This window comes from Neurospora hispaniola (assembly GCF_033458365.1).
Source record: "Neurospora hispaniola strain FGSC 10403 chromosome Unknown B0T23scaffold_7, whole genome shotgun sequence".
Classification (NCBI taxonomy): domain Eukaryota; kingdom Fungi; phylum Ascomycota; class Sordariomycetes; order Sordariales; family Sordariaceae; genus Neurospora; species Neurospora hispaniola.
Genome location: NW_026944412.1, coordinates 3,047,535 through 3,073,911, shown reverse-complemented (window position 1 = coordinate 3,073,911; position 26,377 = coordinate 3,047,535). Strand labels below are relative to the sequence as shown.

General features: G+C 52.6%; 9 protein-coding genes and 1 non-coding gene across 10 annotated transcripts; 6 read left to right on the top strand and 4 right to left on the bottom strand.

Annotated features, from left to right (window-relative positions):
- Positions 1 to 450: 450 nt before the first annotated feature.
- B0T23DRAFT_323431 (uncharacterized protein) lies at positions 451 to 1,131 on the top strand (the record flags this gene model as incomplete). The annotated part of the gene is made up of 1 exon (XM_062835355.1): positions 451 to 1,131. One exon carries the CDS (start codon positions 451 to 453, stop codon positions 1,129 to 1,131), a length of 681 nt encoding a protein of 226 aa, XP_062690319.1.
- A 342-nt stretch (positions 1,132 to 1,473) lies between these two features.
- On the bottom strand, positions 1,474 to 4,164 carry B0T23DRAFT_387501 (nucleoside phosphatase family-domain-containing protein). The gene has a single exon (XM_062837688.1). The coding sequence runs from the start codon at positions 4,088 to 4,090 to the stop codon at positions 1,835 to 1,837; it is 2,256 nt and encodes a 751-aa protein (XP_062690318.1). The 5' UTR covers positions 4,091 to 4,164; the 3' UTR covers positions 1,474 to 1,834.
- Positions 4,165 to 5,252: 1,088 nt separating this feature from the next.
- On the top strand, positions 5,253 to 5,588 carry B0T23DRAFT_322435 (uncharacterized protein; the record flags this gene model as incomplete). Its single annotated transcript, XM_062835295.1, has 1 exon — positions 5,253 to 5,588. One exon carries the CDS (start codon positions 5,253 to 5,255, stop codon positions 5,586 to 5,588), a length of 336 nt encoding a protein of 111 aa, XP_062690317.1.
- Positions 5,589 to 5,744: 156 nt separating this feature from the next.
- Positions 5,745 to 6,664, bottom strand: B0T23DRAFT_323193 (3' exoribonuclease family, domain 1-domain-containing protein; the record flags this gene model as incomplete). Its single annotated transcript, XM_062835341.1, has 2 exons — positions 5,745 to 6,472; positions 6,532 to 6,664. 2 exons carry the CDS (start codon positions 6,662 to 6,664, stop codon positions 5,745 to 5,747), a joined length of 861 nt encoding a protein of 286 aa, XP_062690316.1.
- A 358-nt stretch (positions 6,665 to 7,022) lies between these two features.
- Positions 7,023 to 8,371, top strand: B0T23DRAFT_387494 (uncharacterized protein; the record flags this gene model as incomplete). Its single annotated transcript, XM_062837687.1, has 4 exons — positions 7,023 to 7,340; positions 7,508 to 7,572; positions 7,798 to 7,854; positions 8,166 to 8,371. The coding sequence occupies exons 1-4, from the start codon at positions 7,227 to 7,229 to the stop codon at positions 8,167 to 8,169; spliced, it is 240 nt and encodes a 79-aa protein (XP_062690315.1). The 5' UTR covers positions 7,023 to 7,226.
- An 841-nt stretch (positions 8,372 to 9,212) lies between these two features.
- Positions 9,213 to 11,014, top strand: B0T23DRAFT_447318 (Anp1-domain-containing protein; the record flags this gene model as incomplete). Its single annotated transcript, XM_062840999.1, has 5 exons — positions 9,213 to 9,290; positions 9,323 to 10,046; positions 10,110 to 10,429; positions 10,486 to 10,581; positions 10,637 to 11,014. The coding sequence occupies 5 exons, from the start codon at positions 9,213 to 9,215 to the stop codon at positions 10,883 to 10,885; spliced, it is 1,467 nt and encodes a 488-aa protein (XP_062690314.1). The 3' UTR covers positions 10,886 to 11,014.
- Positions 11,015 to 11,793: 779 nt separating this feature from the next.
- B0T23DRAFT_387489 (uncharacterized protein) lies at positions 11,794 to 17,538 on the top strand. The gene is made up of 7 exons (XM_062837686.1): positions 11,794 to 12,509; positions 12,606 to 15,190; positions 15,243 to 15,529; positions 15,583 to 15,934; positions 15,996 to 16,512; positions 16,579 to 16,961; positions 17,039 to 17,538. Exons 1-7 carry the CDS (start codon positions 12,041 to 12,043, stop codon positions 17,324 to 17,326), a joined length of 4,881 nt encoding a protein of 1,626 aa, XP_062690313.1. The 5' UTR covers positions 11,794 to 12,040; the 3' UTR covers positions 17,327 to 17,538.
- A 402-nt stretch (positions 17,539 to 17,940) lies between these two features.
- B0T23DRAFT_447314 (uncharacterized protein) lies at positions 17,941 to 19,970 on the top strand (the record flags this gene model as incomplete). The annotated part of the gene is made up of 2 exons (XM_062840998.1): positions 17,941 to 18,913; positions 18,983 to 19,970. 2 exons carry the CDS (start codon positions 17,941 to 17,943, stop codon positions 19,807 to 19,809), a joined length of 1,800 nt encoding a protein of 599 aa, XP_062690312.1. The 3' UTR covers positions 19,810 to 19,970.
- A 333-nt stretch (positions 19,971 to 20,303) lies between these two features.
- Positions 20,304 to 20,377, bottom strand: B0T23DRAFT_t310. The gene has a single exon. It is a non-coding gene; the product is annotated as a tRNA-Val (tRNA).
- Positions 20,378 to 20,827: 450 nt separating this feature from the next.
- On the bottom strand, positions 20,828 to 25,046 carry B0T23DRAFT_224114 (PGAP1-like protein-domain-containing protein). Its single transcript, XM_062833782.1, has 2 exons — positions 24,054 to 25,046; positions 20,828 to 23,992 (listed from the first exon to the last, which is right to left on the bottom strand). The coding sequence occupies exons 1-2, from the start codon at positions 24,882 to 24,884 to the stop codon at positions 21,086 to 21,088; spliced, it is 3,738 nt and encodes a 1,245-aa protein (XP_062690311.1). The 5' UTR covers positions 24,885 to 25,046; the 3' UTR covers positions 20,828 to 21,085.
- Between the last annotated feature and the right edge of the window lie 1,331 nt (positions 25,047 to 26,377).

Sequence of the window (26,377 nt, the reverse complement as noted above, 5' to 3'; positions counted from 1 at the left end):
ACATCAACTGAGATTCGAGGACAAAGCGGCATCTTCGAGGAAACAACAAAGGGAATCGGTCATTCACCCCGAGTCCAGGTCTTTGTTTACATAAAGTTGACATCAACAACTTCACACGCCACGACCGCGAGTTCGAATTTGTGGTCTTTTGTCTTCCAAAACCGAAGCTCACCCCCGCGATCTTGCGAATACAAACTGTACATCTTGAAGGACCTCAGCCATAGATATCCTATCTCATCCGTTCGATATATCTATCGGAGGCAAAAACCAGCACAAGCTCCAACCAGAACGGGATACCGAATCAACTCCCCATACCGACAGCTGTGAGCTCTGTCAATTTCATCATCAACCACACCCGAGCAGTGCCCAACAGCAACAGGCGATCAACACCGCCACCAAACCCATTCTCTTATCACACCACATTATCACCAAACCACAAATCCAACGAAAATGTCCCAACCCCTCTTCGGCCTCATTCCCGCTGGTCAGCCCGTAATAATCTCCCCCACCGAAGCTCCCAGTCCCACCTCTTTCCTGTACGCCATCCCACCGACCAACCCGAACTCTCCCCCCGGTTCCGCCATCTCCAAGCCCTTCGGGCACGTCGTCGTCTTTCTTTTGCCTGGTGTAGTCCTCCCCCCGGGGACCGCAGCAGCAATTTACCTCGTCACTCCGCCGTCACCAGCCCTGGGGCAGACGGCGCCCAACTTCAAGTTTTTGGGTGGGATCGGGCCGGGGAAGGAGAGTGCTATCTTCAAGGTTGGACCTGGTGCAGGAGGGACAGGGGGTGGGAACGAGAATGTGGTGATTGGGGTCTCGGTTGAGGATGCGGAGAGTGTGGCCAGTAGGATGACTGCGACGGGGACAACAACACCAGCAGCAGCACCAACAAGTGGTAATGGAACAGAAGGGGCGTTGGTGCCGGTTTCGGCAGCGCGGCAGCAGCCGAGCACGCTGGTGCTGGCGCAGAGGATCATCAAGAATGCCTTCAACTTCTTGTCGAGCTATACCGGGTCCACGCCGGGGCAGATGGAGGTGGTGCCGCTTAAGGCGTTTGAGGAGTGGTGGAAGAAGTTTGAGAGTAAGGTGAGGACGGACCCGGGGTTTTTGGAGAGGGATGATGATCAATGATCAGTGAGCATATGGGGAAAGAGGAATGGTTACTTAGAAGAAGGCGTTCCATACATGTGTGACGAGGGCTGAATGTGTGGGAGAGGCTCCCGGATGGGCGTAGTTGGAAGAAAGCCTTCTTTCCTCCTGGCGGATGTGTACGTGGTCTTTGGCTTCGAGGACAAGAGGGGGGGGTTTCGTTGCAATTGGTGAAATTGGAGATGGCGAGACCATGAACTTGTCGTATTGATGATGAGGTCAGGCCAGCGCCATGTTTGTGCATCAGTTAGATCGTTCAGGACGCAAATATACCCAGTTAGAACAAAGGACAAGCAGAGATGGCACAGAGAGACGCTGGAAGAATTTGCGAATGAAAATGAGGTATCTTGTTCCAAAATTTTGTGATAAAGCCGTACTAGCTACCTGTTGGCAATGGAGAAGAATGAAGAATAGAAATATACTGAAAGCCCGTCGCTCAGATGGGTTTGAAGACCACCCGTATCGTTGTCATCATACAAAAATCGTTGGACGACATGGCCGTAAACCTCCTACAAGAACAATTATCCATCATCAAGAAAGTACCATATACAGAGGTAAAAGGTAGAAATGCAAAACCCATAAAACATCCGCCAACGCCGTTTCCCATGACAAATCGTTCAATCAAGCACAAGGCGACTGGTTGTCTTTTCGTAACAAAACTTTGAGGCACATGAGCCTCGACGCCTTAACCTTGCAAAGGCGACATCAAAGGACTTTTCAGCCTCGTGGGACTACCAGCCCGGCTCCTCCTCCCCTGCAAACTCATAGTCGTCGTTGTAGGCGTCAACCCCAGCCGCTCTCGACTATCAGTCCTGACCACTAAGCCCGCCCTATCGAGCGCCGAGCCGCCAGGCGTCATTACTCCGTTGCCGCAGCCGAGATCAGCAAACCGGCCATCCAGGTTCAGCTTGGGCGTTGCCAGCCCTGACGTAATTCCAAGCTTGGACCGTCCCCCTCCGCTAGAGCTGCTGTCGCTGGAGTCAGAGTAAAAGCCGTTGAGGTCGTTGTTGTGGTCAAAGTAGGAAGATGCTGAGGAGTTGCGGAAGTGGGAGTCGTTGAGCTCGAACTCGGCGGCTTCGCCTTCCTCCAGAACGCGCTCATAAGAGCCCGAAGAAAGGGAGCGACGGCCGAAGAGCTTGTTTGTCAGGCTGGAGAGGGGGCCGTTATTGTGGCCGGACGATGACATCTTGCCGAACAGGCCGGAACGGCGGGGCTTATGGAAGAGGTTGTTGACACGGCCATAGAACCGCATACGCCTATCTTTCTTGCGGAAAAAGAACAGCAGCGCGAGGAAGATGAAGAAAAAGATGAGAAGACTGTGAGTGGTCTTGGCCTTTGTCTTGCCAAGGAGATTCTCGGCTTCCAAATCCCAGTCACTGCCATCGTCTGTAGTCCCATTGACGGCCGGGCGGTAGGGGGAGTCGTTGCGGCTGGCTCCGCCGCTGAGTGGTGTCCATGTCGAACCTGCGTACTGGAAATCAGGTGGTAGCTCCGTTGCCCCGGCAGAAGGAATATTAGTACCGAAACCGACAGGAAATCGATCGTCACCTGTCTTGGGAGGTACTTGACCTGCTGCATAGAGAACCATCTTGCCAAGTGTCCAGCTAACTTCAATGCCATCGATCTTGTCCACCGGATGGAACGGGTCTAGGAAACCCTTCTGTTTGGCCGTCTCGATAGCGCCCTTCGAGGCGTTGAAGCCCGGAGCGGGAAGTTCTTCGACACCAATTCGAGGAACACCAATACCCTCATGCAGGATGTTTATAAGCCAGGAAGCTTTGAAACAAGCTTCTTGAGCATCCTTGACCGCAAACTTCTTGTGGGCATCCAGGCTTGGTTCGATGCTGTTCCAGTCTCGGCCGCAAAAATCCTTGACCCGCTTTTGGTAAGTAGTGAAGTCGTATGCCTCATTTTCCTTACCACCAAAGACACCGTGTGTGGTGTGCCAATATTCGGAGACTCCAACGAAGTGATTGACATCAAAGTCAATGGCTGGAACGTGCTGGCCATTGATCAAACAAGGGTCATCCGCACATGGTTTGTCCTTGCCAAGCAGGGGATAAGTCTTCCTAAGGCATTCGTCAAAAGCGCCTGTACCAATTAGAGTGGTCTCGCCCTTCTTCGGTTTCGAAACTGGAGTTCCATCCAGTGACAACCTGAGCCCCTTTGGTAGACACGGATCGGGGAGCTCTCCGGCATCGGAAGTGGTGTACAAGTCCGAGAGGCTTTGTACATACGCCTCCCGCGCCCGGTTGACGCCGAACCCTAGCCATGTCGTCGTAAACACTTTGTACTCAACTGGCGATCCATCGAGTGTGCGTAATCGTAAGAGCTTCAAGTCGTTCGCATGTTTTTGGGCTTCTGTTGAATTAGGTGCAAATGCGATTTGCGCTGATGCGCCTCCCATGTCCAAGAACCCATATGTGTGATGATCCTCTCCATGCGCATGTTGCTTTGGATGATCGAAACCCCCAAGAAGATAGTTAGACGCAATCCACCCATACAATCCTTCGGTTTCGCCCGGAATAACCTGAATATGTAGGTCGCAATCCGGGAGTGAGAATTTCGTATTCTTGCGTAGGTATGTGCAGACAGCGCCGGTTATGGCATTTTGTTGGACCTGGGGAAGAAGTCGCATGCCAGCCGTGGCCATTAAGAAAATAGGGGTGTCGTGGATCTTGTCTGCGGGTATGATGTCGAGCGCATGGTCGATGAGTTCCTTCAGATAATCTTCGCCGACTACCCCAGCCTTCTCCCCGAATGTCGATATTCCGGGTCTAATCTTCTTTGTCCACTTCTTTTTCGTCGTGATCTTGGGCAGACTGCGCAACTCCTCGGGCGACGCATCTTCAAGCGCCTTCTCGGGATCCTTCCAACGATATATGTGTAGTCGTGTCCCCGAGGAGCCGGCGTCCAAGATAACACCCCATCGCCCTGTCATTACTTCAGTGTCGCGATCTTAGAAGACCTGAGGGGGTTGCGGGTGGACGTACAGTTCTTGTCTTTCCCCATCGAGAAGAGATTAGAAGTAGTCGATAAAGCGGATAATAACTAATGCGAAATCAGGTCGGACAAGGCACAGTTGTCTCGGTCCCGCGGGGCTTGCTCGAGTTGTCGTCGGTAATAGCGTAATAGGGGAATTAATGTTGTATGGACGACCGCATCGGAATTATGGCATCAACAACCTGGAACTGTTGCAGAATCGCAGTGGAGACGGAACGAATTGATCGACGGCACAAGCAAGGCTAGAAGGAGGAATTACCGGCCGCAAAGCGAATGGATAAAACACTATGGAGGAATTAAAAGTGTACAGTATGGTATGTAGGTAGGCAGCCGGGACCGTCGGAAGAAACGAGAGTAGGGTGGTCTTGGGAAAAGTGAAATGACCAGGTGCGAAGCGAGAGAAAACTCGCCCGGGAGCTGGGTGAGGTGAGATTTTGGAGGATGACGGGAAAGATTGGATTGTCGTTTTACAATTCCTGAGTGGTCAATGTGGGCCGAACTGGAATGTCTGTGGTTTTTTGGAGGGACCGTGGGGGGGCAGATAAGGAGAAGTTCAGGGGAAAGAGGGGCCCGGGACCACGCCACGCCGGGGGGGCGCCCCGTCGCTGAACGCGGCACTGTGCCAATTATCGCAGTGGTACCACGTCCGCCTTCGGATGACTGACTTCCATTTCCTTGGTGGCGTTCGTAATGCTGAAAGTTACGAACCGGAACGCCGGTAATGACGCAACGTTACTCTACCTTTGTGCAGATTGTGTAGTTGATCATGTTATGTTACCTCCACCCAGACATGTTGATGAATTTACGAGCTATTCACAGCAGTTCCCTTTAGATAAAGTCATTAGATTGTACCGGACACGAAAAGAGAGAAGATTCAATGGTGCGTTCAGGTGTAGTGTATGTATGCGCTACGCAGTAATAGTTGAAACCTCGGTTCATGATCAGCAACCACCTTTGGCCATGTCTGCCCTGCTTCGAACATGCCGTGCTGCTTTGAACGAAACGATACGCGTAATCTCCCCACATCATGTTTCCAATTTCAGAAACAGACAATCATTGAGGCGAAGAACGTGGAAGCTTCTCATACCCCGCGGTTCAGAATGTTTCGGCAGTCAACCTCAGAGGGTAGCTCTGCATACCAGCCACAACGCTTCTTGGACGCCATTCGTCCATCACACTGCGATCTTCCAGCTGAGTTTCAGCAAAAGAGCGCTCGCTCAACCTGTCAAACCTTGACAGGCATCTCGAAACTGTTCCCGCCGGAAGTTGACCATTCCATTCTTGCAGTCAGCCGCCGACCCTCTGAACGCAGTTCTGTTGTCGTTGCTATCGATTGGCATCCTCCATTACTTCTGCCCTATGTATGGGCTATTGCGAAGAACCAAGTGGCTGGTAGCTCGACCTATTGCATCAGAACCCGGTCTTCGGGTCGATAAATCGACCAAAATCGTAGAGGTACTCAAAGACCATGAACCGTCAGACCATATAATTCCATGCGTTTTTCCCGTTGATGGACTTACAGGTTTCAATACGAGTATTTCCCATTCACGCATAGCTAAAACAAATAATACATTGCCGCGCCGAGCTCATGATCACCCAACGGTCTCGTTAAGGCAGTCCACGAGCACGCGGTTGGCGCTCTTGGAAGCCTGAATGCCCTTTTCAATCAGCTGCGTATAAACGTCCATATCGGACGCAGGTAGGTCACCCTTGAACCAGAGGTTGGTGACCTCTTGTCGTGTGGGCAGATATGCGATGCAGCACGCTGCAAGAACCTTCTCATGCTCAGAGGGAATCGGGTCGACAACTATGCTGGGAGCAGCGTCATCACCTGCGTCCTGTACCAACGCGGCAACACCTCCGGCAACAGTGTCGACGCAGTCAATACCAGCGTCAGCAAGTGCAGCCGAGGCAACGGTGATGCAGCCACTCAAGGCATTCATGGTGTCCCAAGCCTCAATGCCCTGGGCCTTGGAGGTCTCCCGATCTTGCTCTCCTTCAACGATGGAGATGATGATGTCCACTCCACTCTTTGGCCAACGGTCAGCAATGATAGATCCCCGAAGAGCCGTCTCAAGGTGAGTGCCGAGATCTCTCTCGATCGGGTCACGAATGTAACCACGCCTTTGCTTGGTTGCAAAGGGCGCAAACTTGACATGGGTGGACAAGATGATGTGAGGAGAAAAAGGTGTTGACCTGGGCAAAGCTCTAGGCCCATGAACGCTGCAACTGAGCTTCAAGCCAGAGCCGCCATTTCCAGACGACTCAATCTCTAGATAAGCAGAGCCAGAGGCCGACGGTGTCACTCCCGTCTTGAGATCTAAAGGTGAGGTTAGTCTGTGTCTGCGAAGCAGGAGGGTTTGTCCTTGACGTGCTTACACATTCTGCGAATTACGTTCGCCGGGCGTGACCTTGCGACCTTGACACCTTCGGATTGCTTCTCGGGTGCATCGTCATAGATGGGAGGGTTGGTGGTCCCAACTGGTCCGTTAATACGTCTTCTGTCGGCCATTTTGAAGCCAAGATACGAGGGCCGAAAATATGGTGGGCTTGGTGATGGCTGTGTTGTTTCCGATGCCCTTCTCTGGTCGAAGAATCCTGAGATAGGTGAAGAAAAAGGGACCTCGTCTGTGTATGGCTTTCCTTGTTTTACGGTTGGTAACTTCTGTTGGTACCTCTGTTGACTGTTGAAAACGAGACGTGAGAGTCGCCGTCTACACTGCAGTGGGGTCCACTCTCAAATTCAAGTAGTTGTGGCGCAACCTCACATTCACTGTCGATTTTGATCAGTCAGCCACATGCCCCACCCAGAATTCCATGTCAAAGCCACCAATGGAGGAATTTTTTGCGCAGCTACAAAACTCTGCCGACTTCAGTTCCAACCTCATCTTGAACTTACTCTTCCACCAACCCACACCGTTCGCAACGGCAGGAACGGCTTGCGATTGTCGGCATTGGATCAATGCCTTCACTTCATATGGCCACTGTCTTTGGGGAGCGTCCATGATACCATAGTCTTACCATGCTCATGGTCGCTTTGGTTGGGCAGCCTTCTGCGCTGGCGCAGCAATGGCATGGTCATGTTAGCTGCACAGGCATGCTCTTGGTTATTCTGCGATGGCGAACCCCATTGCTTGAGAGCATGTCCTGGCTGTCTGATATGGCCGACGTTGGTTCGCACGGATAGAGTAAGTTTATTTCCCCTTGCCTTTCACATCTCATGATGATCCCATAACCACAGTTCTCGCGATAATCTCTGAGCGATCGAACAAACATGCACTACCATCTGACTACTCCTTCAACACATTCTTCACTTGCAACTCATTTGGAGGAACCGTTGACTGACAATCAATAGTACAGACAAACTTGTTATTGTCACCGTTGCTGTTCCGCTCCGTTTTCTCAGTCTCTACCCACTAGGTAAGCATCACATTGTTTTTCTTTCTGTGTTTTCCCCCCCGCCTGACATCATCACCCACCCGATTGTCCATGATGAAACAAAATATTTTCAGTTCTGCTTCTGAACAATAATGAGCGATAACCAATTATACCAAAACCTTCTGATATGGCAATCACCCCAACTCTTTTTTACAACAACAGCCCTTACCACACATGCTGCGAGCACGCTGGCTGACAAACTTCAAGTCGTATAGGATCTGAAAATGGTTTTGCGTCTAGTGGGAGAGTCGACATGCCCATCTGGTAGGTACTTTGCCTTTTTTTCCTTTGTTCCATGCACAATGATGACAACAGTCTATCCATTCAACGATATGTACGGGCCGAGCCATCCATCCGCACTGGAGCGTCTTTCGGGGCGTGAGGACTAGTTGTGGTGTCTTCCTTCGGGGTGTCATTTGGCTTCCGTTGTCCGAGTCTCCTGCGCACCGTTTTGGGGCGTGGGAGGCTTGGGCCGGCTTTGTAGGGCTGAGTTAAAACGGCTTGTCTGATCTGTGTCGTCTTCGCCTTCTGCTTGATGCCGATTCGCGTATGACCATGAACTGACCGGTCAGTAGTTGATGGCGCGAACGTTTCATACGTTTTGTTGCAACGCATCTTTTGAAGAGGTAATATTTGTGTTGTTCATGACTCGACAACTCAATGACCCCAGTAAAATTGGATGTGGTTGAGGATCGACGGTGTGTCTGTCCTTGACATTTACACTAGGGCTTCAAGATATCAGAAGCAGAGATAGAACAATGAAAACAAGAGTTGCCAAATATTTGATTATTTCCAGTCAGACCTAAGATATTGCCCTTGATGTGCAGGATCAATTCCAGACCGAATGACCATTTTCCGCGATGTAAGCCCGGTTTCCTTTCAAATCGTCTGTGTCTCGAGGTTGAACCTCAATAAATTGAAAGACGCACCCTGATGTACCCATTTGTAGTCCACAGAGATGATAACTACGGCACAGACTCGACGGTACTTGAATTGCCACTGTTTCAGGTCGACTTCGCCGTCGATTCTGAAGCCTTGGCGACTTTAAATCCTGTACACTACGCTAGAACCCCTGGAACCCAGGCTTCAAGTCTGGGGTCATTTGTGGGTGGGTGCAAAATGCGGTACAATTGGCCGGACCCCGTCGAACAGCCGGGCCATTTTGCGACGCCATTGGTAAAGAAATCCATCCCAACCCGCCAATCTTATCTGGACTGGTACTTAGTACGTGTATCGATCCGTCAAGCTGCCCACAGCCCGGTGCGAACACCTCAGCTTTTTATCAAACGACTCGGTGCTACGGGAACGCGATCGTCTTGATCTTCCGCCCAAACTTCTCTCTGACCACGATGCATTGATCCCGAACCGGCCTGGTCCCTTCTCTACTCATTTCGACACAGTTTCGGCACCGCGTGCGTCGACAATATCCAGCGAGAGACCGCCCAGTCTGCAGCATCTGTTAGCATTTCCGGTTCGCAGGACTCAGGTACCCTGCGTGCGCAAAGGGGGGTTGAGGTGCTCGATAGGTAATATTGGCCGCCCCTGCAGCGACCATCTATCACCAAACAGCCCAATGCTGCCGTACGCATCTTCCTCCGGGTCCAAGGCGGTCCCTCGACACCATGCGAGCGGATATTCCAATGGGTACCCGCGGGGAAACACATTCGAGATTTCTCCTCACAGGTAAAGTGCCTTGGCGTGTTCGCGGCTCCCCCACCCCCTGAATCACCAGGCGAACGAACGAACGTTGGAAGCTGACGGGAGCCGTCCGCCATCACTCCACAGGTTCCAACCTCGAGGCGCGGCACCACCATTTCGAAGACGGAAGGGACTATTCGTGCGATTGGCAATAGCGCTGCTATCATTACTTCTCTTTGGGCTGTTCGTTTGGCCCGGCGATTCGGGGTCTTTCTCCTGGCTCGGCTCCGGTTCTGAAGATTTCCAACTCGAGACGGTGCGATACTACGACCTGTCTAACGTGCAGGGCACCGCGAAAGGATGGGAGAGAGAGGAGCGAATTTTGATCTGCGTGCCGCTGCGCGATGCCGAAGTGCATATGCCCATGTTCTTCGGTCACCTCCTCAACCTTACGTATCCTCACCATCTGATCGATCTCGCTTTCCTTGTTTCGGACTCGAAAGACAACACCTTGGCGGTTCTTGAACGGGAGCTTACGGCTATTCAAGCTAGCACCGACCCGTCCAAGCACTTTGGCGAAATCTCCATCATCGAGAAAGATTTTGGACAAAAGGTTAATCAGGATGTGGAAAGCCGCCACGGTTTCGCCGCGCAGGCGAGCAGAAGAAAGCTCATGGCCCAAGCTAGAAATTGGCTCCTCAGCGCTGCCCTTCGGCCGTATCATTCGTGGGTCTACTGGCGTGATGTCGACGTGGAGACTGCGCCGACTACGATCTTGGAGGATCTGATGCGCCACAACAAGGATGTGATTGTGCCAAGTAAGCCTCCTCAACCCTTAGCTGATATTGGAGAGAGAACTGGAAATGCTGACCGGACTTTAGATGTTTGGCGTCCGCTACCTGACTGGCTGGGCGGAGAACAGCCCTACGACCTTAACTCCTGGGCCGAGTCCGAAACCGCCCTCGCACTCGCGGATACTCTCGACGAAGATGCAGTTATCGTGGAGGGGTACGCAGAATATGCTACCTGGCGTCCCCATCTCGCATATCTCCGGGACCCCTATGGCGATCCCGACATGGAAATGGAGATCGATGGCGTTGGTGGAGTGAGTATTCTGGCAAAGGCCAAGGTTTTCCGTTACGGCGTCCACTTCCCGGCGTTCAGCTTCGAAAAACATGCCGAGACAGAAGCTTTTGGAAAGGTAAGCTCACCAGGCCTTCCCGCGGCTTTGGATCCGTCTAACCACTATGATAACAGATGTCGAGAAGGATGGGCTTCTCAGTTGTTGGCCTTCCTCATTATACTATCTGGCATTTGTACGAGCCTAGTGTAGACGATATCAAGCACATGGAGGTAAGCAATCACGCATCTGGTTATGCAAGTTTGACAGGTCGCTAACAGTGGGCAGCAAATGGAGCAGGAGAGACTCGCTCGCGAGAAGGAGGAAAAGGAGAAAGCGATGAAGGAGCAGAAGATGAAGGAGTCTTTTGGCGACGCCACTGGCCAATGGGAGAAGGACAAGAACGAAATACAGAACCTCGCCATGCAGGAGAACAAGAAGGCGGAAGAGCAACCAGCAGCAGGACAACAAGCCGGACCGGCTGATGGACCAGCCAATGCTGCTCCCAAGGAGGAGAAGAAGGAGGGTACTCAGTGAGCTGTGCTCGAGTGTCCACCCGGGCTTTTTTTTTTTTTCTATATTTTTTTCTATCTTTTTAATATTGCCTCTTTCGTTGTATTTCTGCATCCTCATCTCTGGTCTAACGCTGTGTTTCGCCAAGTGGACGCATACCAAAAAAAAAATGGGCAAAGCCGCCCACATATACATCTACCTATTGTGTACAATGGGCAGTTGGAGAGGGAGGGTTAGATATCAGGGATATGTAATTGGCGACGGTTCACACCGTATTCACCTCATGTCAGGAACGGACCGGAAAGACAAAATCTTTTTGGAGGGAAATCTAAGATCATGTATAATAGAAGCGTCTCGCGGCCAACGAGTTCAAAAAAATCATAGCAGAGGCGTTCCGGGAAATGTCTTTTTTGCTTTGCAATCTGCTATAGCGACCACGAATGGGGTGAGTTTCCAATACGCCTCTCTGGTCGCTTCGTCCTGTTGGCTGAGCGTAGCGGCCGGATGTCTCTCGAATGGCTACCGGGTGGTAGTTGCTGTCTGGCTTCGGGCCCGGGCCGCGAATGGAGACACGCTGCCTGGTGCCTTTGACATCAGACTGCGTCTCGGGAGGTACCTTGATGAGCGATCTCCAAATGTGCTCCCACTAGAGTTTGCATAGGTAGGCACATGCATAAAAGCTTGTGGTTAGCGATATCTGTTCTTGAAGAAAAAAAGAGAGAAAAAAAAAAGAAGAAAAAAGACAGGGGCAAGACTCAAAACCCTCCGTGTTGTCATAAGAGCACTGCCGTTGTCGAGGTACATCCTTTCTCTAGTATGGACACTACTTGCAGTCTAGTGTACACAGAGGTAGGTAACTTGGCGTAGTATTAGTTCGTTGTCAGCCGCGGCGGCCACTGATAGGTGTACACAGTACTGGATCTCCAAATGACATTTGTTACTACCTGCGCTAGAGGGTACCTTAGTTCTTGGCCACCGTCCACCTGTCACACCCAGGTAGCCCCCCCTTCCCACTCTGGCTGTTAACTTGACCACGACATTCTAGATAGTGTACAACTCCGAATTTCTACAAACACTCGACGCTGTCACTCTCTTTGAAGGCTCACCGAGGACGACGGCCGCCCGAACCCCCACGACCCCTCCAAATAGTACGCCAAAAGAAAGACCGGCAGTCGCAGCATGAGTCGAGATGCGGGTGACCACCCAGCTGCCCTCGCGGACTCGGCTGTCTTAGCAGCAGCACAAGCACCCGGCACGCCGATCTCCGTCTCCCGCAAAGGCCCGATGTTCTCGTCGTCGCGCATGCAATACCGCAGCCGCCCTGTCTCCGTGGCAGTCGACCCGGTCTCCCTCGTCATATCCGAGTGTATTGCGATCACGTCCGCTATTCAGAAACATGCCCGCTCGCCGCATTCGTCCGTGTCAGCCATCTTGGGGGGCAGCCCGAACCTGATCCAGCTTGTTCCCCCTTCAGGCCCGGCTCTGCGTCGCGATCAGAAGAAGATGGCTGGGTCCTCGGCCGCTGATGACTCCAGTGACTTGGCTACCAACCGATGGGGCTTAAGGGGGAAGAAAGGGAAGAGCATATTGGACAATCCGCTGATATCAGGCTTCGGAAGGCTTCGACAGGAGTTGACGGGCGTCAAAGGTAGCTATACAGACGACGCTGTTGCTCGCGTCATGTCAATGGAAAGGCAAAAAGGCCTCCCATGATTAAACTTTTGGGCTAATCGCATACTCGCAGATATCCACCAGTTTGATGCCCTGGTCCTACTCTACCCGTTCCTCCAGATTATACAAGCCAAGGGCACCGCCGCTCCGATCACGATTCTTGCGCTCCGTGCTATCCAAAAGTTTCTGTCCTATGGCTTCATCGCGCCCCAATCTCCTCGGTTCGCCCTGGCCATGCAGTCTCTCTCTGCAGCCATCACCCACTGCCAGTTCGACATTAGCGACTCGGCGCAAGAGGAGGTTGTCTTGCTCATGATATTACACTTGATGGAGAACATGCTGGCTGGGCCTGGTGGCGACATTCTGAGCGACGAGAGCGTCTGCGACATGATGGGCCGGGGTCTAACCATCTGCTCCCGGTCGAGGTTCTCGGCGGTGTTGAGGCAGACGGCGGAAGCGTCTATGGTTCGCATGTGTCAGATCATCTTTGAGGATCTGAAGCACTTGGAGGTGGAAGCTGGCGAGGAGAGCGAGGCACTAGACCGGCAGACCAGCGGCGACATGGACAGTGTGAAGCTGGACCCTGTCGCCAACGGAACGGACGTCCCGGTCACTCCAGTGGCTACTGAACTGCTAGCAGCGCAGGGGAACGAAAGGCCGGAAACGGCTACGTCTTCTGCTGATCCACGGCCTTCAACAGCTGTTGAGACGGAAAATGGGGATCGCAGCAGCACTGGGAGTGCAGCAGACGCTCGTCGCAGCAGCACCAGCTCGGGAACTGGGAGCACTGCGTCCATTGATCTCCGCCCTTACTCACTACCATCCGTTAGGGAACTGTTTCGCGTTCTCGTGAGCTTTCTCAACCCCCATGACCGTAAGCATCCTGATCAGATGCGGGTCATGGCGCTCCGCATCATCCATGTTGCTCTTGAGGTTGCTGGTCCATCCATTGCCAGACATCCCGCGCTCGCCACCATTGCAGAGGACCAGCTGTGCTCCTACCTTTTCCAGCTCGTACGGTCGGATAACATGGCTGTCTTGCAAGAGGCGCTGGTTGTTGCTGGTACTCTGCTCTCAACCTGCAGGGGGGTTCTCAAGCTCCAACAAGAGTTGTATCTGTCATACTTGGTCGCTTGCCTACATCCAGCCGTTGAGATCCCTCGGGAACCTGGCATCGACCCAAGTCTCTATTCGGGTATTCCTCAGGCACCCAAGCTTGTCAAGCCGCCACCATCACAGGCCGGTAGTGGCCGGTCGACGCCTGTTCCAGTCAAGGACCGCCAGAAACTGGGCCTCGAAGGAGGCGCGCGAAAACCAGATGCCAGACAGGCCATGGTGGAAAATATTGGTGTTCTTGTACGAATGCCAAGCTTCATGGTTGAACTGTTTGTCAACTACGACTGCGATGAAGATCGGGTGGACCTCTGTGAGGACCTGATCGGACTGCTAGCAAGAAATGCTCTCCCAGATTCGGCAACGTGGAGCACCACTAGTGTTCCACCGCTGTGTCTGGATGCGCTTCTTCGTTTTATCCAGTATATTGCCGAGAGGCTGGATCAGGCGCCGGAAACGGAGGGTCTTCCCGACCCAGAAGAACTGAGGGAAAGACGGGCGAGGAAAAAGGTGATCATCAAGGGGACGAACAAGTTTAATGAGAACCCCAAGGGAGGCTTGGCCTACCTGAAAGATAAAGGGATTATCGCCAGCGATACTGACCCTCTGTGCGTTGCGACGTTTCTGAAGGGGACTTCCAGGGTTAATAAGAAGATGCTCGGCGAGTTCATCTCAAAAAGAGGAAATGAGGCGATCCTGGACCACTTCATTGGTATGATGGATTTCACCGGCAAGCGTGTCGATGAGGCGCTGCGAGTTCTCTTGGAAACCTTCCGTTTGCCTGGTGAGGCACAGCTAATCGAGCGCATCGTCACCTCCTTCGCAGAAAAGTACTGCGCCGGTAGTACTCCTGAAGACGTGGCAGATAAGGACGCCGTCTACATTCTCACGTACGCGATCATCATGCTCAACACGGATCAGCACAACCCCAACTTTAGGGGGCATGCTCGCATGACTTATACAGACTTTGCCCGCAACCTGCGCGGGCAGAACGGCGGCAAGGATTTCGCACCCGAATACTTGCAAGACATATATGATGCCATCAAGTCCAACGAGATCATTTTGCCTGAAGAGCACGATAATCAACATGGGTTTGACTACGCATGGAAGGAGCTCCTTCTCAAGACGGAGTCGGCTGGCCCGCTGGTCCTCTGTGACACCAACATTTATGACGCCGATATTTTCAACACGACGTGGAATGCCATCATTTCTTGCCTGTTCTTTGTCTTCATGTCGGCAACCGACGACACGGTGTATGCCAGGGTTATCACCGGCTTCGATGAGTGCGCGCGGATTGCTACCAAGTACGGCAATTCAGAGGCGTTGGATGAGCTCGTCTACCGCCTGAGCTTGATCTCGACTCTGAGCAGCGAGTCGCTGTCCAACACACAACTCAACACCGAGGTTCAAGTCGGCGAGAACAGCGTCATGGTGAGCGAGCTGGCGGTCAAGTTCGGTAGAGACGTTCGGCCGCAGCTGGCTACGCTTGTCCTGTTCCGCGTGGTGACGGGTTCGGAGCATATCATTCGGAATAGCTGGAAATATGTGAGTGTTCCTGGCTCAGTGAGGGAAGTATTTTGATGCTAATCATAACCAGATTGTCCGGATATGGCTCAACCTATTTGTTAATTCACTAATACCGCCCTTCTTCTCGACGGAACCAGACCGACTTGCTTTGCCAGCGATACCGCTGCAGAGCCCCTCCAACGTAATCGACCGGCAGAAACAGAACGAAACCAGCTTTTTCTCCGCTTTCACCTCGTACATCTCGAGCTATGCGGCGGACGACCCGCCTGAGCCGTCGGATGAAGAGCTGGAGAGCACCCTTTGTACCGTTGACTGCGTCAATCAGTGCCACATTGGCGATGTTTTTGCCAACATCTCGTTAGTGCATCGAAGCTTACCCTGGCAAAACTGCAACTAACACTACTTCTCAGGACACTTCCACCGCAGGACCTTGAGGCGCTTGTGGATGCGCTGCTTGCTCAGATCCCTGATGACAACGGACCCGAAGGGGCGGTTATGACTGTGAAGGCAGAAAACATCCCCCCCTCCTCTCCGACAAACGGCCAGAAGGCGCGTCAGAATACGGCTGTCTATGACCCGACTCTTGTCTATGTCATTGAGTACTGCACAGTGTTGGCTCTTCGTGACCGCGAGACCATCGAGCTGCTGGGCAAGCGGGTCATTGGAGCTATCCACACCATTGTGCGCGACTTCAACAACTACCATCCCATTGTTATTGAGAGGGCGACGTACTACCTTTTTGCCTTGCTTCAAGCCAGCTATGTAAGTACTCGGCCGAAAGCTTATTGTTTGCTGCGAAAACGAGACACTGACGACTTGCCAGGACTTTGACCTCATCCGGGTTCCCATCCTGCTTCATACCGTATCCCTCTTTTCCAAGGAGATCCTGCTCAAGACATCGTCTCTTGTTCTTCGCGGATTAAAGGAGTGCACAGAAAAGCCATGCCCTCTGAAAAGCGAGATGATGACTTCACCCGACTTCTGGGTGATCTTGAGGACCTTGGCCACCAACTCCGACTCGGCGCCTGCGGTTTTCGAAATTCTTGAGAGCGGTGTATCGGGCACACCATCGGCGATCATCGCAGATAATTATGAGGCAGCGATTGGGCTGCTCAACGAGTTCGCATCCATGGCTAGCATTGGTGCGATCGAGGAGCAGAGGGCGGATAGTACTGCAAAGAAGAGCGGCAGGAAGGCGCCCGTCAGGCCGATCAAGCAGGACAAGAAGCCTAGCGAGAACGCGGTGGTGGCGCGGGGAATCAAGGCTATCCACATCATTTCGCAGATGACGGAGCGTATTCCGCATCTGATGAAGCAGTCACACCTGGAAAGCAACGAGGGTAAGTCCTCAAAGAGCAGTATCATTGAACGGGAATTTATGAGATGGAGTGCTAACGCGACAACAGCATGGTCCGCCTACTGGCTACCCATCTTCAAGTCGCTCACCACGCAGTGCACCAACCCTTGCCGTGAAGTACGACATCTGGCCTTTGCTTCCATGCAGAGGTCCCTCCTTTCGCCAGAGCTCACTTCGGAGGACCACTCGGAGTGGACAGCTATCTTTGGCGAAGTTTTGTTCCCCCTGATTCTCGTACTGTTGAAGCCAGAGGTGTTCTCGTCCGACCGCGACGGCATGAGCGAGACGCGCGTACAGGCGGCGTCGTTACTGTCCAAGGTCTTCTTGCAGTACCTCGTAATGCTGTCTCAGTGGGATGGCATGTTGGATCTGTGGTTGAAGATCATTGAAATCATGGATCGGTTGATGAACAGTGGACAGGGAGATAGCTTGGTAAGTTACACCCAACATGCGGCTTGAATTCCCGTGACGACGAATATCAGAAAATCTAACGATCTTGCGCGTTATAGGAGGAGGCTGTACCTGAGAACTTGAAAAATGTGCTGCTGATCATGTCGAGTAACGGCTATCTTGTACCACCAAGTAAGAACCCGGAGCGCAAGGAGCTATGGGATGAGACGTGGAAGAGGATCGATCGGTTCTTGCCCGAGTTGAGGAAGGATCTCGCTCTGGATGAGCCTGAACCTGAGCCTGCAACAGAGCCTGTCGCTGAGGCGGAACCCGGGAACTCTCTAGCTCCGGTAGAGGCGGCTACTGAGGCGCCGGCGCAGGAAAAGAATGAAGAGGCCACGGCTTGACGTGGATATATATAGAGAAATGGAGAAGCTTAATGTGGGTAATACGGGAGTTGCGTTTGCTCATTTTCATCACTATAGAAGGCGAGGCCAAGACGGGTCATTTCTGGTCGGATTTTCTGTTATCTATCAATGAACAAGTAGTAACTGTTGTCAAAAGAAGGCATTGACAACAGCTGAAGATGGACTCCAAAAGGGGGCCGGTATTGATTTCACCTGCACCGTAAATTGTACTGTGTGGGCACCGTGCCTGGACGTTGAACTAATTGCAGTGAGCTTCATCGATAATCGTACAACCTGCAGAGCACACAACCTTGAGCCTTCCTGTTCTCCAGATTATTTTGTCTATTACTGCTGATTTCGTGACTCGGACTGAGTCACCGGCGTGTTGGGAAGTAACAATCGAGTTGTCCCGTCCATCAAGCGGTCGGCCTCTCAGCAATTCAAAGCCTGCACTCCACATTTTCACTTTACACCTATCTCACTTACCTTGATAACAAGACAGCCTTGTAAAACGGGAAGTGACATCAACCCTCAATAAAACAACCAAACGGCGAATGCTTTCTCGTCTCTGCCGCTTACCACTGAGACGATCTTGTCATTCTCCCTTCTTCCTCATGAAGCGCAAATTTGGCGACTTCTCCTCACCCACCCCACCATCCGACAACAAGCCCGAACCACAAGCTCCCGCTCACCTTGAAGCTCAAGCGAGCGACTCAGCAAAGAGGCAGACTATAAGAGCCACCACTCCTCCTGCCATTGTTGCTGCTAGAACCAGACGGCAAGCAGTCATGGCTGACAGCGCAGTCTTCACGGACCAGAGCATCCCGCTCAACGCGGTCGAGGCCCAGCTCAAGGGTCTCCTTGTCGACGTCGCCAAGTACATCAACGAGTCCCAAGAAGCCGCCGAAGGAGAGAAGGAGGGCAAGAACGTCAACGAGCCGGTGATTCTCCGTTGGGCAGGCGGCTGGGTCCGCGACAAGCTCCTCGGGACCGAAAGCAACGACATCGATGTGGCTATCAACAACATGACAGGCGAAGCCTTCGCACTGCGCCTGCGCGACTACTGCGATGCCGACCCGGCCCATCGGGAGCGCCATTCCATCGGTCCCGCCGACGTAGGCAACCTGCACAAGATCGCGCGCAACCCGGACAAAAGCAAGCACCTGGAGACGACCACCATCAAGCTTTTCGGGTTGGACGTCGACCTTGTCAACCTGCGCAAGGAGACGTATACCGAGGATAGCAGACACCCACAGGTCGAATTCGGTACGGCCGAGGAGGACGCGCTGAGGAGAGATGCGACGGTTAACGCCTTGTTTTATAACTTGCACACCGGCAAGGTGGAGGATTTTACGGGTGGCATGAAGGATATGGAAAGGAAGCTGATCAGGACGCCGTTGGAGCCGCTTCAGACGTTCATGGACGACCCGCTGAGAGTGCTGAGGCTCATCAGATTTGCGTGCAGGCTCGGCTTCACGATTGACGAGGAGACAAAGGCGGTCATGGGTGACGAGAGGGTGTTGGAAGCTCTCAAGCTGAAGATTAGCAGAGAGCGAGTCGGTGTCGAGTTGGAGAAGATGCTCAAGGGTAAGTCTTTTCATTTCTTTTCCTCCAACTACAATCTTTCTATCAAATGTTAACACCACCTACTACCAGGCCCCGACCCCTTCTCCTCCCTAACCTACATCAACGACCTCTCCCTCTACCACACGCTCTTCACCGACTCCGCCCGCTCGGACTTCCCGCGCCCTCCGCTCACCTCCTGGCCCATCGCCTACCAAACCCTCCACTCTCTCTCCACCACCCTCGCTACCCCAGGCTCCATCTACTCCCTCCTTGTCACCTCTCCAGAATCCGCCTACTTCGCCTGGAACCTAGCCGCCCTCGTCCCCTTCGCCGCTCTGCCCGACGACCCTGACCTAAAGGGCGGCAAACCCGCCCCGCCGCTCGCCACCCAGGCGGCCCGCGAAGGCTACCGCGCGCCCAACAAACTAACGGACGTGATCACCGCGTCGCACAGAAATCGCACGAAGATCCTTGACATACGCGACTTGGTCGTTCGTCCTGCTGCTGGCGATGAGGGGAAGAAGATGGAGAGGGACACATTGGGCATGAAGATTCGGGAATGGGATTCGAGACCGGGCGCGGGCGCCAACTGGCGACTGCAGGTTTTGTATGCTGTGCTCGTGGATGTTGCTGACCGGACCACTGGTGAAGGTAAAGAGACGGTGGAGGACGTGCTCAAGGAGTGGCAGGCCTTTTTGGATCATCTGGTAGAGATGGACCTGATGGATGCGCCGAGCGTGAAACGGATCATTGATGGTAAGCAGCTGGCGAAGGCACTGGGGGTCAAGCCGGGGAAGTGGATGGGGCAGGCGCTGGAGGTGGTGATGGCGTGGCAGTTAAGGAATCCGACGGTTAGTGATCCGGAGGGGGCGGTGGAGGAGGTTAGGAAGAGGAAGGAGGAGTTGGGGATTGAATGAATTTGTTCAAATGAGGACCGGTTGTGGCTTGTGAGGGAGATGGCTGGCTGGTTTATAGATATCTCTACAGTTGCGCACGGGATAATGGACCATTCGACGTAGCATAACAAGAGGTTGAGAATACCAAAGAACACAAGAAAATTACCAAGGAGGCGTGGCTGAAAAATATGATTTTTTGAGAACGCAGTACCGAAGTAGATTGTCTGCAACATGTCCTTCATCGTGCTACCAGCCACCATAACCTCATTTGGGAAAGACATTAGCACTCCATGTTGATATTCGTCGTGTATCACTGCAACTAGCTGTTGGTGAAAAACGTCGCCAGTTGAAACCGCGGCAGAAAGATGAAGCAGGGCCTACCACCAAGAAACCGCTGCAAATCTTTTGGGCATGGTGACTGAGAAGTCGTGACTAACAAAAACTTGACATGGAAATGCAAAAAGTGACGCTGATATTGACATTGAAAGATGGAAAAAGAAAAAGTTATTTATCTTTGATCCGACCCAGGCTCGATCTGGGGACCTTCAGTGTGTTAGACTGACGTGATAACCAACTACACCATCGGACCGTATTTGTTGAAGTGGGGCTAATCACTAAGTTTCTATCAAGCCCTGAAAAGATTTGGATTTCCCTTCCATTGAAATATCACGAGTTCACGGTGTCTGGCGTCGGTGTTCTGACAAAGGTCCCTATGCCGTTTAGTACCGGTACGACTGGGAACATAATACCAGAAGTGTGGAATAACAGCAGGGAAACACATTGTACAGCCAAATGACGGGAAGAGACGAGCTAGCAATTAACATCCTTCATATTGTTCCCTTTGGAATGGATATTTATCCAACTCGAACAGTTATATGGATGTGTATATGTACAAGTGGTAGTTAATCCCCCCCTTGAGAGTTGAAGAGGAAGACAAATACGCGCGAGCAAAAGCCAAGTTGAAAAAGCCAGTCGATTGAGACTAATGATGAGGCGCGTGCTGAAACAAAATCAGCCACGGCCCGTCGTCTTGTGGGGGGTATCAAATGGAGTATGTATGTATGGATGTATGTATGGGATGTGTAGTATATAAGTCTATAACGGTCTTGCGTGTGTGGAACTCTCTGCTTGCTTGTTTGTTGTTTGACGCGTGGCGGAACAGGAGAACAGGAGACGGTAGACGGTAGGGAGACATTAATCCGTCATCGGTGATGGGATGGGATGTGATGTGATGAGTGATATCAAAGCCACGGTCTTCTTTCTTCTTCTTTTTCCACGTTTCCTCTTTCTCTCTCTGTCATGGCTCCTTTCTCATTTTACAGTCCTCGGCAAGCATTGTGTTATTAGTTCCGTTAACGCCGCCGACATTGTTGGTACTTCCCGCATCGAACAGGGTGCAGCTGATGTGTTTTATGCCAGAAAGTACCGACCAATTGTCCGATGTCGAGTGAACGATGGCCAACCAGGCGGCTACCAGGTTGACCAAATAGTGCAGCATGTAGGCGTATGAAACGCCGTAGATGGCGGCGTAGAGGGCGATACCGAATAGCAGGACACTAGTGAAGTGCTTGAATCGGCTATTTACTCTGGGGACCATTTTGCCCGTGGTCAACGTTTCCACGAGAATGATGAAGGGCATAATAGATAGGACATTATGATGAGAAGAGAAGGGGGTGAGCCAGTGAACCGCCAAGTTATGGATCCAGACCACCAAGATGGGTAGGTTGATGGGAAGGATCCAGAGCATAAGCAGAAGAATGGAGTGGACGTAGTTGTAAAAGTTGGAGTTGGCGGCTGATCTTAGGTCTGAGGCGAGTCTTTGTGCCCGGACCGTGGTGGTCAGCTGTACCAAGCAACACACCAAGTATGCAAACTGATAAGGGATCAGAGTCGAAACGAGGACTAGCAAGATGGCCGTGGTGACCATTCGCCGCCTTGGTGAAGTCGGATAGAACGCAGGGAGCGGCAGGGCTTTGCGTCTTTCGTCGTTACGAATCCACCCAGGCCGGAAGCTCAAGAGGCCGACAGCTGTGCTCAAAATGTGTACAAGGGTGAGAGTCATGTAGTTGAACACGGTGCAGATTCCAACACAGATGAGCCCAATTACCGGTACCAAGAACCAGAAGAAAGGATCTTGTGTTCCAATAAGGAGGTCGTTCTGGTGAAAGTCAATCGCGCCAGATGTGACATTGGCCCAGTTCCAAATGTTTGCAGTCGCCGACGATGATGAGTTCCAGATGAACAGGGATAGAAACGTGAGAAAGGCAAGAACCAAAGGAATCGACTGCCTCAAGCACAGATCTAAACTCTCAGAGAAAGAGATAAATACGCCAGTAGTGTCATAGATGCGGAACTGCTTGCGCAGGACAAGAGTAACCACCAGCAATGGGAACGCAGCAAATACCGTCCGGTATCGCATATAGAGTTTGCCCAGACTGCCCATGACATCAATGCTCATCTTGATATTGATATTGGAGGCGCAGGTCGGATCAGTCCAGAACTGGAAACTGAGGCCATCCTCCGTCGATCTGCTCTTCAGTGGCGGAGGCACGTACGGCGCCACACCATGAATGCTCACTGCAGCTTCCCTTGTGTTAACGAAGAACTTGGACTCGTACGGCTCCGTCAGATACTGTCGAATCAACGGGGCGAAGAGCTCCTGTTGTTTACCACAGTTTTGCTCGCTGATTTCCAGATTGTATGCCAACAGACTTGACTGCATAGTGGGAACCTTGAGTTCGGAGACCATCGGTCGCGAGGAGGGGAGGCGGAATTTCATGCCGAAAGCGAGGAGCCGCCGAAGACTGATATGCCTTGTACGATGTGACTGAGAAACATCGCTAAATTCGGCGATCACAAAGCCTGGGGTCGGAGTATGGGCCTTCTCGATTACAGCAACGTACTGATGCTCAGCGATATCCTCAACGTCATACTGAAGATATGAGAAATGCGTTTTCGGGGGCTCGCCTTCTTTAGAGAAGGGATACTGCGACGATCGAAGGGATGCTGGGAGAGTAACAACATCCGAGGCCGCATTGTTACACGCCAACCTTGTGGAAGCGCTACTGTCCCCAGCAAGGTTAATCTGAGCCGCAAAGCCTGCTACAGCCTGGCCAGGCTGCATTGGGAATACACTGCAGAACAAAACCTCCAGCCTCCCGCTTTCGCTGGAAACATCCAGTTTGTGGTCGGTCAAGAGGGTAAAGCGCTTTGCTTCAGGCGATCCTGACGGAGGGATGGGCAAGAGATGAGCGCGCACTGCGCCGCTCGCGCCCAAACTCCTCAACACCAAGCGCTCCCCTTGCGCAATCACGGAACTCAGGTTGTCCTCGAGAGTAAGCAGCGTCGAAGGATCCTTGGACGGCACGGTTTTCTCCGCCACCTCCTCCATTCCTGTAAGAAACCACTTCTTGAAGACCCTCATTCTGTCGGCCCTTGGCTTCGTCTGGGCAGCTCTGTTGACGTCCACGACGTCGAAAATTGACTTTACCAAAGCCTTGCGGAACTGATCGCACCATAAGATTGCCGCATGATCCATGCTCGTCCATACGTTTGGGATGCTCGTAGTGAACACGGTAAAGCCATGCGTATCGGGGACAAGTGATTCGACGCTGGCGTAATCCGATGGCACAACGGTATCCAAACCACCGCCCGCAATGGAAACCAAAGTGACGTGCCACAAAGGGTTGTTGTTGGCCCATTGTTGGGAGTATGCGCGCCTCCAGTAGTCATTGATATCCTTGTACGTCTTGACAATCTCACTGTCGAAAGAAACCGGGGGGCGAGCATGCGGGGCGGACATGGTAATGATGGTGTTGATGGAATTGGCCTGGTAATTGGGCATGATGAGCATGGTCCTGGCAACAACACCACCCATTGAGTGACCCAAGACTATAACTGATGTCGGATCTGGCAGGTTGGGGTCTCGGTCGGAGCGAGTTCGATCAAGGTAAAGCGAAAGGATATATCGTATCGCTTCATTCAGGTACTCGGCTTGGTCGAGCAGGGTCTGGCCATGGAAGGCAGTAATGTCCTCGTTGAAGTCGACTGTAAAGAAGTCGAGGCTTCGAGCACCAGCCTTGACAGCAGATTCGTCTTGTTGTAATACATCGTGAAAGTAATTGGCGGCTTCAGCGGCGATGGGTCGAACTTGCTTGTAGCTACCGGCGTTTCCGGGGATGAAGAGGACGGGAACACCCCTGACCTACAGAGGCAAAGTAAGCAAAAGGGGGAAGTGGTACACTAAAAGGTCTTTCATCCCATACCTTTGCATCATTCTCAATGCCCAGTTCGCGATAAAGGTATAGCGAGTATTTGCTTGCGAAACGAGTATGTTCCGTGTCGAAATCGTCAAATTTAGCGTAGCCAGGGCGCATGTACGACATGCGGCAACCCTTGGGATCAATGTGTCGCGTGAAAGACGAATTCAGGACGAGGGCCAGAAAGCCGATACCTAGAATCGAGATGAGCAGGGTCACGAATGTGATGGCCCATGGACTTCGTATCCTCGGTCGCTTGCCAACAAATTTTTGCTCCTCTTCCTTTTCCATCTCTTTTGAATGGGCGGCCCCGTTCGCAGGGGCTCCGAGGGAGAGCGGTGGAGTGGAGGGCGAGTGTGAAAAGGAGGAAGAGAAGAAGGAGGGGGGAGGCTTCTCTATTGATCCATTCCGAGAGTGTGACAGTTTCCAATTGAAGTTGCCGGACCGCCTACTTCGTGCGTAGAAAGACTGCTGTTGTTGTTGCTGTTGGTTTTGCGATTGTTGAGAAGGAGACTGGTGGTCGAGATTCAACGGACCGGCGCCGGAGATAGAGGAAGGGCCGGGATTACGATCGCGCTTGGTAGGGGACTGGCGCACAGAGGGCGACTCGGGACTAGTTCGTTCGGCGGCCGAGGACTGCTGCGAGGGTCGCGAGGGTCGCGGAAGGACTGATGTGGGCGCTATGGGCGGGGATGCGGTCGCGTTTGTTGTCGAGTTTGCGTACACGTCTTGCTCCTGTTGGAGTTGTTGGTGTAGTAGGAAGTCGACATTGGGAAAAGGAGCCTCGACAGGACATAGATGGCCGTCTTCTGAGGTTCCAGCTAGCCGAGTCCTCATTCCAGGGTTGGTGCCAGTGGCGGGCGGTCTTGGGTGTGCCACAACAGGTAACGAACGGGTCAGGGTAGGTTGGTCGGAAGCACAGAGCGCAGCCAGTGTCGCGGGTGGGTGGCTCTTAAGGTCTGACTTTTTTTGTTCCTCTGATCTTCGGGTAGTTTATTTGGTGTGATGTCGCCTCTGCTCCAGAGTCGTGGCATGCGGTTGGCTCCAGCAGGTGAGGCGTATGCAAGACAAAATGCTACTGCAGGCTGAGCCAAGTCGGGAGGAGATCGGATGTTTGACAGTGGCCCGGCCGTTCGGGAGTGGAGGGAGATAAGAGGTATGGATGGGCTCACGGACAAGAGCCTCAGCTCCGAGAGTCTCGAATCTCTACAATCTCGAAACGCGAATCTGCAAAGGCGGAAGTTGGAGTAAAGTTGAGGGAAGGGTGTTGCCAAGTACGGGGCCGACAGCCGATGGAAGTTCCCTACTCGTCAATGGAGGCGATTGCAAGCGCGAAGGGGAAATGGCGTTGGCCAGTTCCAGTCGCTGTCAGCTGCCCGTGCTTCCTGTGAGTGGGCAGGCTCTAGTTAGTGTACCTGTGTCGAGGTACCTGGGCTCTCTGCAGGTGTCAAATGGACCGATGTCAATGCGCCGAGTGACAATCTATCGGATCTCTGTCGTCTAGTCTTCCGCGCTCGAGGACAGGGCTAAGGCTCAGGTAGCACATTACCCCAATCTCATTTTCCAGAGGCGCGGGACCAGAAGCGATAGAAAAGAAGAAAAGGAGAGCAAAGGCGGGAGGCGGGAGTAGGAGTAAAAGAAGAGGAAGATGTTAGAGGTAGGTAGTTATCGGATGGGAACGCGACTGAAAGAAAAAGCCGAAGCTAAGGAAAACTAAGCATTTTGGGGTTGCGGGCTCAGTGGGCTCACAGTGGGCTCCCGTGGGATTTCGCAGCAAGATCCTTGGACACCCGCTCGTCTCCCCCTTGAGGAACTTGAGAGATTTGGGGGTTTCCAATCCTCACCAGCCAATCAGCAGTCTCCCAACTGTTTAATGGAGACCAGGGCCCGGACGATTGGGGTTCGTCATTCAGCCGTCTTTCGGTGCTTGCCCGCCCGCCCAGCCCGCCAGCCCCAGCCCTCCGCGTCCTCCGCGAGCCCACGACAATCTAGCCTCGCTGCGGGCCGAAATGTTTTGACGTGATTCGACACACTCTTTTCATTCGACAGATTGGAATCAGGGAGTTGCCTGTAGCAGCACAGTGGATGAATGGCAGTGGGTCGCAGCGGATTGCTCTTGCGTGATGCACCAATGTCCCGATCGACTGTACCGCAGAAAGAAACCATGGTCCAGGATCACGGTACAATAGAACTTGGATTATTACCAGGGCAATGTAATGATATATCGAAACATTCAAACACATCATATCCATTATAGGTAGGTGTATGAATGAGAGGGGGCACATGGTGGACCTTGTCACCTTGATCCCCCAGAAGTTGGCAAGGCCAAT

Coding starts and splice junctions, on each gene's coding strand:
- B0T23DRAFT_224114 (XM_062833782.1), bottom strand. CDS start 24,884: ATGAGGACTCGGCTAGCTGGAACCTCAGAAGACGGCCATCTATGTCCT. Junction 23,993..24,053: donor GCATTGAGAATGATGCAAAG/GTATGGGATGAA, acceptor TTGCCTCTGTAG/GTCAGGGGTGTTCCCGTCCT.
- B0T23DRAFT_387501 (XM_062837688.1), bottom strand. CDS start 4,090: ATGACAGGGCGATGGGGTGTTATCTTGGACGCCGGCTCCTCGGGGACA.
- B0T23DRAFT_387489 (XM_062837686.1), top strand. CDS start 12,041: ATGAGTCGAGATGCGGGTGACCACCCAGCTGCCCTCGCGGACTCGGCT. Junction 12,510..12,605: donor GGAGTTGACGGGCGTCAAAG/GTAGCTATACAG, acceptor GCATACTCGCAG/ATATCCACCAGTTTGATGCC. Junction 16,513..16,578: donor ACACCTGGAAAGCAACGAGG/GTAAGTCCTCAA, acceptor ACGCGACAACAG/CATGGTCCGCCTACTGGCTA.